This window comes from Pecten maximus, chromosome 12 (genome assembly GCF_902652985.1).
Source record: "Pecten maximus chromosome 12, xPecMax1.1, whole genome shotgun sequence".
NCBI lineage: Eukaryota > Metazoa > Mollusca > Bivalvia > Pectinida > Pectinidae > Pecten > Pecten maximus.
The window spans coordinates 270945-285894 of NC_047026.1; the positions used below are offsets into that span (position 1 = coordinate 270945).

General features: G+C 34.8%; 1 protein-coding gene across 2 annotated transcripts in view; it reads right to left on the reverse strand.

The window, feature by feature from the left end:
- Nucleotides 1-6896: 6896 nt before the first annotated feature.
- LOC117339277 (phosphatidylinositol 4-kinase type 2-beta-like) overlaps nt 6897-14950 on the reverse strand; it is a 42486-nt gene continuing 34432 nt past the window's right edge. For both annotated transcript variants that reach the window (XM_033900783.1, XM_033900784.1), the window contains exon 9: nt 6897-12106. In XM_033900783.1, coding sequence (XP_033756674.1) covers nt 11936-12106 — 171 coding nt within the window. In that variant the 3' untranslated portion in view covers nt 6897-11935. The remainder of the gene's footprint in view (nt 12107-14950) is intronic.

Sequence of the window (14950 nt, forward strand, 5' to 3'; positions counted from 1 at the left end):
ACAAATAGGGACAACGGTAGCCTACACAATTACGATAGAAAAAATGGCGAACAAGAGACGAAGGGCGGTTGAAAAGCAAAGCATTAAAAAGACGATACAAGGCTTGTCATACAAAACCAGTGTCAAAACGTTTTGTCGGTACAGGCATTAACAAATAAAACCTAACATCTCGATAGAAAGCGAAAGCCATTCAATCATAACGTCAATGTAAGTCATTAAAGCATAACGTCAATGTAAGTCAGTCATTAAACCACAACGTCAATGTAAGTCATGAAATCATAACGTCAGTGTGAGTCAGTCATTAAACTATAACGTCAATGTAAGTCAGTCATTAAACCAGAACGTCAATGTAAGTCAGTCTTTAAACCATAACATCAATGTAAGTCAGTCATTAAACTATAACGTCAATGTAAGTAAGTCATTAAACTATAACGTCAATGTAAGTCATGAAATCAGAACGTCAATGTAAGTCATTAAACCATAACATCAATGTAAGTCAGTCATTAAACCATAACGTTAATGTAAGTCAGTCATTAAACCATAACGTCAGTGTAAATCAGTCATTAAACCATAACGTCAATGTAAGTCAGTCATTAAACTATAACGTCAATGTAAGTCATGAAATCATAACGTCAGTGTGAGTAAGTCATTAAACTATAACGTCAGTGTGAGTCAGTCATTAAACTATAACGTCAATGTAAGTCAGTCATTAAACTATAACGTCAATGTAAGTAAGTCATTAAACTATAACGTCAATATAAGTCATGAAACTATAACGTCAATGTCAGTCAGTCATTAAACCATAACGTCAATGTAAGTCATTAAAATATAACGTCAATGTAAGTCAGTCATTAAACTATAACGTCAATGTAAGTCAGTCATTAAACCATAACATCAGTGAAAGTCAGTCATTAAACCATAACATCAATGTAAGTCAGTCATTAATATATAACGTCAATGTAAGTCAGTCATTAAAATATAACGTCAATGTAAGTAAGTCATTAAACCATAACGTCAATGTAAGTCATCAAACCACAACGTCAGTGTAAGTCAGTCATTAAACCATAACGTCAATGTAAGTCAGTCATTAAAATATAACGTCAATGTAAGTCAGTCATTAAACTATAACGTCAGTGTAAGTCAGTCATTAAACCATAACGTCAATGTGAGTAAGTCATTAAAATATAACGTCAGTGTAAGTCAGTCATTAAAATATAACGTCAGTGTGAGTCATTAAACCATAACGTCAATGTAAGTCAGTCATTTAACCATAACGTCAGTGTAAGTCAGTCATTAAACCATAACATCAATGTAAGTCAGTCATTAAAATATAACGTCAGTGTGAGTCAGTCTTTAAACCATAACATCAATGTAAGTCAGTCATTAAACCATAACGTCAATGTAAGTCATTAAACCATAACGTCAATGTAAGTCATGAAATCATAACGTCAGTGTAAGTCAGTCATTAAACCATAACGTCAGTGTAAGTCATTAAACCAGAACGTCAATGTAAGTCATGAAATCATAACGTCAGTGTAAGTCAGTCATTAAACCATAACGTCAGTGTAAGTCAGTCATTAAACCATAACGTCAATGTAAGTCAGTCATTAAAATATAACGTCAGTGTGAGTCAGTCATTAAACTATAACGTCAATGTAAGTCAGTCATTCAAATATAACGTCAGTGTGAGTCAGTCATTAAACCATAACGTCAATGTAAGTCATTAAACCATAACGTCAATGTAAATCATGAAATCATAACGTCAGTGTAAGTCAGTCATTAAACCATAACGTCAGTGTAAGTCATTAAACCACAACGCCAATGTAAGTCATTTAATCATAACGTCAGTGTAAGTCAGTCATTAAACCATAACGTCAGTGTAAGTCAGTCATTAAACCATAACGTCAATGTAAGTCAGTCATTAAAATATAACGTCAGTGTGAGTCAGTCATTAAACTATAACGTCAATGTAAGTCAGTCATTAAACCATAACGTCAATGTAAGTCAGTCATTAAAATATAACGTCAGTGTGAGTCAGTCATTTAAGCAATAAACTGCCTAGATGCGGCAGACCTACTGGTATAACTGCCACATGTGTCACAGACAAACTGAATGGTGCGCGCAAGCGCACCATGATTGTTTGTCTGTGACACATATGGCAGTTATACCAGTAGGTCTGCCGCATCTAGGCAGTTTATCGCTTATATTTACGTTCTATTAATGAATCGCAAAAATATAAAAATATGAAAAAAATCTTCCAAAATTCAAATTTCCCGCTTTCTACCCTCAGGGCAACTTCAGTTATACTCTCATAGATGAAGCTGCTTTTGGTAGGGATTTACTAGTAATATATAAGGGCATTGCCACACCAAATGTAAATATTAAACCATAACATCAATGTAAGTCAGTCATTAAACTATAACGTCAATGTAAGTCAGTCATTAAACTATAACGTCAGTGTAAGTCAGTCATTAAACTATAACGTCAATGTAAGTAAGTCATTAAACTATAACGTCAATATAAGTCATTAAACTATAACGTCAATGTAAGTCATTAAAATATAACGTCAATGTAAGTCAGTCATTAAACTATAACGTCAATGTAAGTCAGTCATTAAACCATAACATCAGTGAAAGTCAGTCATTAAACCATAACATCAATGTAAGTCAGTCATTAATATATAACGTCAATGTAAGTCAGTCATTAAAATATAACGTCAATGTAAGTAAGTCATTAAACCATAACGTCAATGTAAGTCATCAAACCACAACGTCAGTGTAAGTCAGTCATTAAACCATAACGTCAATGTAAGTCAGTCATTAAAATATAACGTCAATGTAAGTCAGTCATGAAACTATAACGTCAGTGTAAGTCAGTCATTAAACCATAACGTCAATGTGAGTAAGTCATTAAAATATAACGTCAGTGTAAGTCAGTCATTAAAATATAACGTCAGTGTGAGTCATTAAACCATAACGTCAATGTAAGTCAGTCATTTAACCATAACGTCAGTGTAAGTCAGTCATTAAACCATAACATCAATGTAAGTCAGTCATTAAAATATAACGTCAGTGTGAGTCAGTCTTTAAACCATAACATCAATGTAAGTCAGTCATTAAACCATAACGTCAATGTAAGTCATTAAACCATAACGTCAATGTAAATCATGAAATCATAACGTCAGTGTAAGTCAGTCATTAAACCATAACGTCAGTGTAAGTCATTAAACCACAACGTCAATGTAAGTCATGAAATCATAACGTCAGTGTAAGTCAGTCATTAAACCATAACGTCAGTGTAAGTCAGTCATTAAACCATAACGTCAATGTAAGTCAGTCATTCAAATATAACGTCAGTGTGAGTCAGTCATTAAACTATAACGTCAATGTAAGTCAGTCATTCAAATATAACGTCAGTGTGAGTCAGTCATTAAACCATAACGTCAATGTAAGTCATTAAACCATAACGTCAATGTAAATCATGAAATCATAACGTCAGTGTAAGTCAGTCATTAAACCATAACGTCAGTGTAAGTCATTAAACCACAACGCCAATGTAAGTCATTTAATCATAACGTCAGTGTAAGTCAGTCATTAAACCATAACGTCAGTGTAAGTCAGTCATTAAACCATAACGTCAATGTAAGTCAGTCATTAAAATATAACGTCAGTGTGAGTCAGTCATTAAACTATAACGTCAATGTAAGTCAGTCATTAAACCATAACGTCAATGTAAGTCAGTCATTAAAATATAACGTCAGTGTGAGTCAGTCATTTAAGCAATAAACTGCCTAGATGCGGCAGACCTACTTGTATAACTGCCACATGTGTCACAGACAAACTGAATGGTGCGCGCAAGCGCACCATGATTGTTTGTCTGTGACACATATGGCAGTTATACCAGTAGGTCTGCCGCATCTAGGCAGTTTATCGCTTATATTTACGTTCTATTAATGAATCGCAAAAATATAAAAATATGAAAAAAATCTTCCAAAATTCAAATTTCCCGCTTTCTACCCTCAGGGCAACTTCAGTTATACTCTCATAGATGAAGCTGCTTTTGGTAGGGATTTACTAGTAATATATAAGGGCATTGCCACACCAAATGTAAATATTAAACCATAACATCAATGTAAGTCAGTCATTAAACTATAACGTCAATGTAAGTCAGTCATTAAACTATAACGTCAGTGTAAGTCAGTCATTAAACCACAACGTCAATGTAAGCCATGAAATCATAACGTCAATGTAAGTCAGTCATTAAACCATAACATCAGTGTAAGTCAGTTATTTAACCATAACGTCAGTGTAAGTCAGTCATTAAAATATAACGTCAGTGTAAGTCAGTCATTAAAATATAACGTCAGTGTGAGTCATTAAACCATAACATCAATGTAAATCAGTCATTAAACCATAACATCAATGTAAGTCAGTCATTAAAATATAACGTCAGTGTGAGTCAGTCTTTAAACCATAACATCAATGTAAGTCAGTCATTAAACCATAACATCAATGTAAGTCAGTCATTAAAATATAACGTCAGTGTAAGTCAGTCATTAAACCATAACATCAATGTAAGTCATTAAATCATAACGTCAATGTAAGTCATGAAATCATAACGTCGGTGTAAGTCAGTCATTAAACCATAACGTCAGTGTAAGTCAGTCATTAAAATATAACGACAATGTAAGTCATTAAATCATAACGTCAGTGTAAGTCAGTCATTAAACCATAACGTCAGTGTAAATCAGTCATTAAAATATAATGTCAATGTAAGTCAGTCATTAAACTATAACATCAATGTAAGTCAGTCATTAAACCATAACGTCAATGTAAGTCAGTCATTAAAGCATAACATCAATGTAAGTCATTAAACCATAACGTCAGTGTAAGTCAGTCATTTAACCATAACGTCAATGTAAGTCATTAAACCATAACGTCAATGTAAGTCATTAAACCATAACGTCAATGTAAGTCATTAAACCATAACGTCAGTGTAAGTCAGTCATTAAACCATAACGTCAAGGTAAGTCAGTCATTAAAATATAACGTCAATGTAAGTCATTAAACCATAACGTCAATGTAAGCCATTAAACCATAACATCAATGTAAGTCAGTCATTAAAATATAACGTCAGTGTGAGTAATTAAATCATAACGTCAATGCGAGTCAGTCATTAAAATATAATGTCAATTTCACATGTAAGTGTAAAGATAAAGCAATTAAATATCAAGTCAAAGTCAGAAATAATAACTGAAATACCATGTCAGTATTAGAAATAATCATTATATATGACGGCAATGTCAGGGATAATCATAAAATATCATGTCAAAAATATGAGGTCCATGTTAGTAATTGTCTTTGAAATATTATGTCAATATCATAAATATTCATAACAACCATTTCATTTTTGGGATCCATCTCCAAATTTAACATGCACAAGTACCCAGAGAGCATGTATTGCTCACCTTGATATACTTGTGACAATGGCAAAACACTCCCATTTAAGGGGCATCTAAATATCAAATCCAGTCAAAACAGTGATATCTTACAAGCCTATAAATTCCTACTATGGTCCAATTTAACAGAAAGAACTTGATGAACTTTTAGTATGTATCATGGCAAACTGTGTGACTTGCTGTAGACATGCAATTTGTTAAGCTGTTTGTAAATTTTAACAAAACATATGAAAAATGCATGTTTCAGGGGGACATAATTAACTCGATCATTTGTATCACATATATTGCACAAAATACCCATGTCGTTTTGCTCACAAGTGTCTAAAGCACAAAATAGGAGCATTGATTTGACCAGATTTAACGTTATAATATGTATAAACACTGCTTTTATTCTTACCTTAAAATGCAAATGGCGGTCGTGAATAATATCACACAAATATGGCATATAAGGAGGCATTTCAAACTTCAAAAATGCTCTTATTATAAACTTTATAGAACTCTAGGAAATAGTATGAAGACTGCTTTTAGAAAAAAATATTCAACCGTGGAGTTTGGGGTAAAATATGCCCTTTTTTTGCGACAAACTCCCCAATCTAACAATTTGTCTTAAAAAAGTCCTTCTTACTATGATCAGATGTCTTGATAGTATGATAGAGGAACATTTTTATTGATTGAAATGCCTCCCTTTATGCTATATTTGTGTAATGTTATTCACAGCCACCATGAAATTGCCTTTCAAGGTAAGTGTTTATATGTACATAAAGTCAAATCCGGTCAAACAAATGTTCCAACCCTGTGTTATAGACACTTGTGAGCATAACACCTTGGCTATTTTTCAGGTTTGGTTATTTTTGTTGTCTTCAAATTATTCCATGCTACATCTTACCACAAAGTAACTCTTATGATAGAAGAAACTGATAGCATCTACAGCAAATTATTGGTCATTGTAAGAAACTACATGTCATGCAAACACACATTTTGGTGTATTAAATGACCTTATTTTTTGCAAATTTTTTAATGATAAATATTTATTTGTGTTCAACATTATTTTGCTATGTAGATGACCCTTAAGTTGTCACTTCTTTACTGAGTATGGTACCTGTGTAAGGTTTAAAAATTGTTCCCATTCTACCAAGGATGCTTCAGATCAAATTTGGTCGAAATCCCTTCAGCTCTTCATGACTTGTAGTGATTAATGGATGGCGCACACCATACATCAATGGTGGCGGACAAAAGGAAAGTACAATAGCTAGGTCATCTAAAAGTGCACAAGGGCCCAAGTGGGGCATATTTTTATATTGAATTTGAGAAAGACTCTTTCAGTGTTCCTCAAGAAATATTAAAAGATAAGATATTTATGGTCAGACGGCAGCTTGGACAAAGGGTACTTTTAATAGCACACTATTAGGTAATTGGCAAAAAAGAGACAGAACCCAGGTTTAATTTCAACTTAATTTATTCAATACTGTGTTACCATAGTAACAACAATCACCATACAGTAAGCATCGACATTCATCTCTCCTCACAATTAACATCATAGCGATGTACAACATCCACCGATTGAGTTTTTCTTTCAAATCAAAAAATAGCAAGTAATCAAATTTAAACTGACACCCTGTGTATAAAGGCAACAATTGAATGAACCAGTGTAAAATTCTGGCTGATATATGGCATGATTTTAACGGTAAAAACCATCTTAAAATTCATACTATCATCAATTGCACAAATGAAAATACTTTTGGTGAAATAGAGAAAAATAGTTATAGCTACACAATTAGAAGTATACCATATGGGCAAATGATAGTACAGACCATTTACTATGGTTCCTAAAAGTCGTCTGTAGTTTTTAATTGGTTAACAAGTTAGGAGTAAGTCTGTACAGGATTCATCGAAATCAGGGCTTCTTTTGGTTACCAAGGCAACCACTGACAATGGCTATGTGTACCATTGGTTTTCGCCATCCCTCAAATCTCTTTGTTTATAAGTTTATGAAAAAAGATCTGTCTAATCATAGGTCTTCTTATGGCTTCCTCCAGGTTAAGGAGAAGTTGTTTGAATGGAAAATTTGACACTGGATGAATGGACAAAAGACAAATGGCGACGGATGCCACGCCAAGACCTCGGGCCAGGTGGGCTAAATATGAACTTGGCAAAGTTATGGTACAATTATGATAGAAGCATTGATCTGTTCATATATATGACAAAACTGTGGATAAAGATCCCTTAACATTGTTATTAGGTACAGTTATCATATAATAGGGTGAAAACCATACAAACAAGACTCAATGTAACAGTTTATGTTGGTAAATAAGATACATGGTAATATCACTTATTCTGTAGGGTAATAATACAAAAAAAACATCTTTAATGATAACAAAAGGCTCCGAGGGCCTGCATCACTCACCTGGATATTTCAGTAATTTATATTATGGCAGGATACTCTAATTTAAGTGATATTTTAAATATTTTCCTTCTTATAAACTGCCCCTTCCAACAATGCTTCAAATTACAAGTGGACAAAATCCTGCCATTCTTGAAAAAGGAAAAGGATTCTGAAGTTTCTTTTGCCATATTTTCCACTATTGGGCCCCCTTTCTCCCCCTACAACATTAGATCTCATTTGGCCAACAATACTCCAGATCAAATTTCATCAAAATCCCTTCAATTGTTCCGGACAAGTAGCGATTTAAACGATATACCTCTATATCCCCTATTCGGCCCCAGCCCTATGGCCCCAAGGGAGCCACATCCTCCATTTATACAATGTTAGATCTTTACCCAATAATGATCCAGACCATATTTCCTCAAAATTCATGCAGGCATTCAGGATTGGTAGGGATTTATAGGATTTACCGCAATTTCCCCTATTGAATCCTGCCCCTCCAGCCCCAGCGGATCCACACACTCTGTTTATACAATGTTAGATATCTTTGGCCAATAATGATCAAGATCAAATTTCATCAAAATCCATTCAGTTGCTCAGGACTAGCATGGTTTTAAAGAAGTAACCTCAATTTACCTTCGGTCCAGGTTAGCTAAAACCACTGCATGTTTAAAAAAATACAACTGTATATATATACAGAAAGTAGCTATAGAGAAGATTAAATTATCAATAAAATACCTGTATGGTACTTCATTATTTTTAATACTTTTCCCTTCTAAAACCAAATAAATCATATTGTTTCTTTTTCAAGTGTGTCATATAAAAACGTTCATTTAAGAGTGATGAAATGATAAGATATCCCAACATAGGATATCATTACAGTATAATCTATAACCTGTCTCACTATGATTGTCTGCCCTAATGGACTCTGTAAACATAGATGGATTTCTGACCCTAAACTAGTACATGTATTCCCTGCACGGAAGTTGTAGCTGTAACTAATCACATTTTATAATTATTTACCTTGTAAATGCATTCAAACCGAACTCAACTACTAAAGGAGCAGATGATTTGTGATAATTACACATTAAATTGTCAAACTAGAAATAGGGAACATGATTTAAAGATGAATAATCATTTTTCAAATCATATTTGATTAGAAACATAGTTTTTGTAAAAAAAAATCACAAATGAATGAAAATGTGAAAGATGTATTCAAAATCCCACTTCCTCAGTCTTTGACTGTTATATATGATATTGATTGTTTTTATCCATTATGTAAAATGAGATCTCATTGATTTTTGGCCCCAAAGTATAGTTATGAGTCAGAGTATTCTAAATCATATAGCGACTTTTGTCCAGTAGGAAAGTTTCTCAGCATTTCCTAAAGTCAGTTAATTCTAAAACAGCAAAATAATATTGTAAAACTATCTTCAAAATTAAAAAAAAAAAAAAAATCAAGAAAATTGGCTCTAAAAAATTTCACAAATCTGATGTATGGTAAGTATTTATTCCTGATAAAATTTGTAATACCACACAATAACATTATCATTGCAGCCACCATGACTTTGCATAGATACCTTTCTATCCAACTTAACTTAACAGATACAATTGTTTTGAAATGAAATACAACCAGTGATAATTTAAGCCCCCGACAATCTGGCCATTTAAGCTGAGATAAAAAATGCTTGGATCATTGATAACATGGAATCATATTTTGAAATTAATGAACTTCACACACAAAGAACTGATAATAAATGACTTGTTAATCTATATGAGAGATGTGCAATGATACAGCATTCAGCAGTTACAATGAGAATTGTACAGATTTGACATTAAAGGAACATGGTGGACACAGTCGACATGTTAGATATATCCATGTAGGATAATTTGTTTGAGCTTTTTACTCCAAGTGTTCCTACCTCTGTATATCTCTGTAAACCTGGAAAAGAAATATTTGAAATCCTTGTGACACATATCTTCTAGATACTTCTTCAATCTTTTTTCTGCCATAGGTAAAATGTGATAATTTGGCATTGTTCAATTCAGTTCAAATGAAAGATAAGATTTAAAAATAATTCTATCTTTTCAGCTGTATCATCATATTTGCTGGAGATAAATCTGTCCTGTTTCATTACAAAGAATATCGTTGTATCTAGGAAAGATAATAGAATTTCACTCCTTTGCTTCCAGCCAGTCTATCGAGGCCTAAACATAGAAAGATAGTATCTCCAAGGTCAACAGTTTCTTTCTAACACTCAAGTATGGAAATTATGATTATTTGTACTCTCATGAATTGAAAGAATTTTTATGGACATAGAAAAAGTATATTCCATGCCAAAAATTTCAATTGTTTTACAATGTCAAGAGACAATCATGATTACTTCAGAGAATATGTAGCTTAAATACCAGATAAGACTGCTTATTATCCTTACAATCTCGGAACACTGCTTATCATCCTGACAATCTCGGAACACTGCTTAATATCCTGACAATCTCCGAACACTGCTTATTGTCCTGACGATCTCCAGACAAGATTTATTATCCTGACGACCTCCAGACAAGACTTATTATCCTGGCGATCTCCAGACAAGACTTATTGTCCTGACGATCTCCAGACAAGACTTATTGTCCTGACGATCTCCAGACAAGACTTAATGTGCTGACAGTCTCCAGACAAGACTTATTGTCCTGACGACCTCCAGACAAGACTTATCATCCTGAAGACCTCCAGACAAGACTTATTATCCTGACGACCTCCAGACAAGACTTATTATCGTGATGATCTCCAGACAAGACTTATTATCCTGACGATCTCCAGACAAGACTTATCGTCCTGACGATCTCCAGACAAGACTTAATGTGCTGACAGTCTCCAGACAAGATTTATTATCGTGATGATCTCCAGACAAGACTTATTATCCTGAAGACCTCCAGACAAGACTTATTATCCTGACGACCTCCAGACAAGACTTATTATCCTGACGACCTCCAGACAAGACTTATCATCCTGACGACCTCCAGACAAGACTTAATGTGCTGACAGTCTCCAGACAAGATTTATTATCGTGATGATCTCCAGACAAGACTTATTATCCTGAAGACCTCCAGACAAGACTTATTATCCTGACGACCTCCAGACAAGACTTATTATCCTGACGACCTCCAGACAAGACTTATCATCCTGACGACCTCCAGACAAGATTTATTATCCTGACAATCTCCGAACACTGCTTATTATCCTGACGATCTCCAGACAAGACTTATTATCGTGATGATCTCCAGACAAGACTTATTATCCTGAAGACCTCCAGACAAGACTTATTATCCTGACGACCTCCAGACAAGACTTATCATCCTGACGACCTCCAGACAAGACTTATCATCCTGACGACCTCCAGACAAGATTTATTATCCTGACAATCTCCGAACACTGCTTATTATCCTGACGATCTCCAGACAAGACTTATTATCCTGACGATCTCCAGACAAGATTTATTATCCTGACGATCTCCAGACAAGACTTATTATCCTGACGATCTCCAGACAAGACTTATTATCCTGACGATCTCCAGACAAGACTTATTATCCTGACGATCTCCAGACAAGACTTATTATCCTGACGATCTCCAGACAAGACTTATTGTCCTCACAAGACTTATCATCCTGACGATCTCCAGACAAGACTTAATGTGCTGACAATCTCCAGACAAGACTTATCATCCTGACAATCTCCAGACAAGATTTATTATCCTGACGATCTCCAGACAAGACTTATTATCCTGACGATCTCCAGACAAGACTTATTATCCTGACGATCTCCAGACAAGACTTATTATCGTGATGATCTCCAGACAAGACTTATTATCCTGACGATCTCAAGACAAGACTTATTATCCTGACGATCTCCAGACAAGATTTATTGTCCTGACGATCTCCAGACAAGACTTATTATCCTGACGATCTCCAGACAAGATTTATTATCCTGACGATCTCCAGACAAGATTTATTATCCTGATGATCTCCAGACAAGACTTAATGTGCTGACAGTCTCCGGACATCATTTAGTGTCAACTTGCTGTTTTGAGTTTATCTCAGCACCAGGAAAAGAAAGGTGCTCTATGGGAGAAGCTCTGTGTGAAAGTCTCGCTCTCTGTCCGAGAGCGTCCACTGGCAGATTTGTTACGTTCAACAGTAACCACAGGCATTTGTACAAGTTGTACTGGGGACTTCTTATCCTTCAGAGCTTGTGTAAGATTAAGTATCTGTAAAAGACAGTTATTTGTAACACTTATTTGAAAATAAATGAGGATGTTACTCGACTGCAATTTTGTTATGCTTCATATAGTCGCCTCATCCTCTTGTGAGGCGTTACATTATAAAAGTTATTGCCTTTTGTTGAGGTGTACACAAGACTATACAGACCTGGTCAAAACTTTGTTCATCGAGGCTGAAGGCCGAGGTAAACTAACTTTTTGTAAGGTTCATAAAGTCTTGTGTACACCTCAACAAAAGCCAATAACTGTTTTGTAATATGGCCAACTAAAACAAATTAATACATATTTTCAAGGCTCCTATCCAAATAATGTTACTAAAGTTTTTTCAAAGTATGCAGACTGATCTTTGGCACTGAAATATTGCCAGCAAAATTTTGTTGCACCTAAGTTTTTTTCCGGATGTTCAAGTCTTTTTTCCTCAAAAATATCTTGTATTTCTCCTTCGTTTATTGCAGCGAAACGTTGTTGGGGTATCTCTACAGCCATATTGTAAACAAAGTGATGCCGAACACTCATTTGTTACCAGCATTCTGATTGGCTATTGTACAAAATAACACATTGCGTGAATTGATAATAGGGAAGCAACAGTTGCAATGCATTGGGAATTTCCCAGCTGAGTTATTTCACGAATAGGTCTACTAGCTGACAGGTCCTTGTGAGTAAAACAGGAAATCGGCCAATGGAAATCTAGCAAACACTCCAGCCATATTACAATAAATGAGGTCAACAATAGATGATGTATGGAGTGCATCAGGTTAATTTACAGAAAATGTGAGAGAAAATAAACAGTCAACCATGTGTCTTGTATACCTGTCTAGAGTCCTCACAGAGGAGACATCGGTCAACCATGTGTCTTGTATACCTGTCTAGAGTCCTCACAGAGGAGACCTTGCATTAGGTATAAATATCATCATAAGTTTTGATATCTGTCTCCATCACACGGAGGGGTGAGTGTATTAAGTATGTCGTCATGAATTGAGATATTTGTCTCCACCACACGGGGAGGAGAGTGTATTAAGTATGTCGTCATGAATTGAGATATTTGTCTCCACCACACGGGGAGGAGAGTGTATTAAGTATGTCGTCATGAATTGAGATATCTGTCTCCATCACATGGAGAGGAGAGTGTATTAAGTATGTCGTCATGAATTGAGATATCTGTCTACATCACACGGAGAGGAGAGTGTATTTAGTATGTATGTCGTCATGAATTGAGATATTTGTCTCCACCACATGGGGAGGAGAGTGTATTAAGTATGTCGTCATGAATTGAGATATCTGTCTCCATCACATGGAGAGGAGAGTGTATTAAGTATGTCGTCATGAATTGAGATATTTGTCTCCACCACACGGGGAGGAGAGTGTATTAAGTATGTCGTCATGAATTGAGATATCTGTCTCCATCACACGGAGAGGAGAGTGTATTAAGTATGTATGTCGTCATGAATTGAGATATCTGTCTACATCACACGGAGAGGAGAGTGTATTTAGTATGTATGTTATTGTATCACATGGAGAGAGTGTATTTAGTATGTATGTTATTGTATCACACGGGGAGGAGAGTGTATTTAGTATGTATGTTATTGTATCACACGGAGAGGAGAGTGTATTTAGTATGTATGTTATTGTATCACACGGGGAGGAGAGTGTATTTAGTATGTATGTTATTGTATATCACGGGGAGGAGAGTGTATTTAGTATGTATGTTATTGTATCACATGGGGAGAGTGTTTTTAGAGAATGTATTTAGAGAGTGTATTTAGTATGTTATTGTATCACATGGGGAGAGTGTATTTAGAGAGTGTATTTAGAGAGTGTATTTAGAGAGTGTATTTAGTATGTATGTTATTGTATCACATGGAGAGAGTGTATTTAGTATGTATGTTATTGTATCACACGGGGAGGAGAGTGTATTTAGTATGTATGTTATTGTATCACACGGAGAGGAGAGTGTATTTAGTATGTATGTTATTGTATCACACGGGGAGGAGAGTGTATTTAGTATGTATGTTATTGTATATCACGGGGAGGAGAGTGTATTTAGTATGTATGTTATTGTATCACATGGGGAGAGTGTTTTTAGAGAATGTATTTAGAGAGTGTATTTAGTATGTTATTGTATCACATGGGGAGAGTGTATTTAGAGAGTGTATTTAGAGAGTGTATTTAGAGAGTGTATTTAGTATGTATGTTATTGTATCACATGGGGAGAGTGTATTTAGAGAGTGTATTTAGAGAGTGTATTTAGTATGTTATTGTATCACATGGAGAGAGTGTATTTAGAGAGTGTATTTAGTATGTTGTTGTATCACATGGAGAGAGTGTATTTAGAGAGTGTATTTAGTATGTATGTTATTGTATCACAGGGGGGGGGGGGGGGGGGGGAGTGTATTTAGAGAGTGTATTTAGTATGTATGTTATTGTATCACACGGGGAGAGTGTATTTAGAAAGTGTATTTAGAGAGTGTATTTAGAGAGTGTATTTAGAGAGTGTATTTAGTATGTTATTGTATCACACGGGGAGAGTGTATTTAGAGAGTGTATTTAGAGAGTGTATTTAGAGAGTGTATTTAGTATGTTATTGTATCACACGGGGAGAGTGTATTTAGAGAGTGTATTTAGAGAGTGTATTTAGAGAGTGTATTTAGAGAGTGTATTTAGAGAGTGTATTTAGTATGTTATTGTATCACACGGGGAGAGTGTATTTAGAGAGTGTATTTAGAGAGTGTATTTAGAGAGTGTATTTAGAGTGTATTTAGAGTGTATTTAGAGAGTGTATTTAGAGAGTGTATTTAGTATGTTATTGTATCACACGGGGAGAGTGTATTTAGA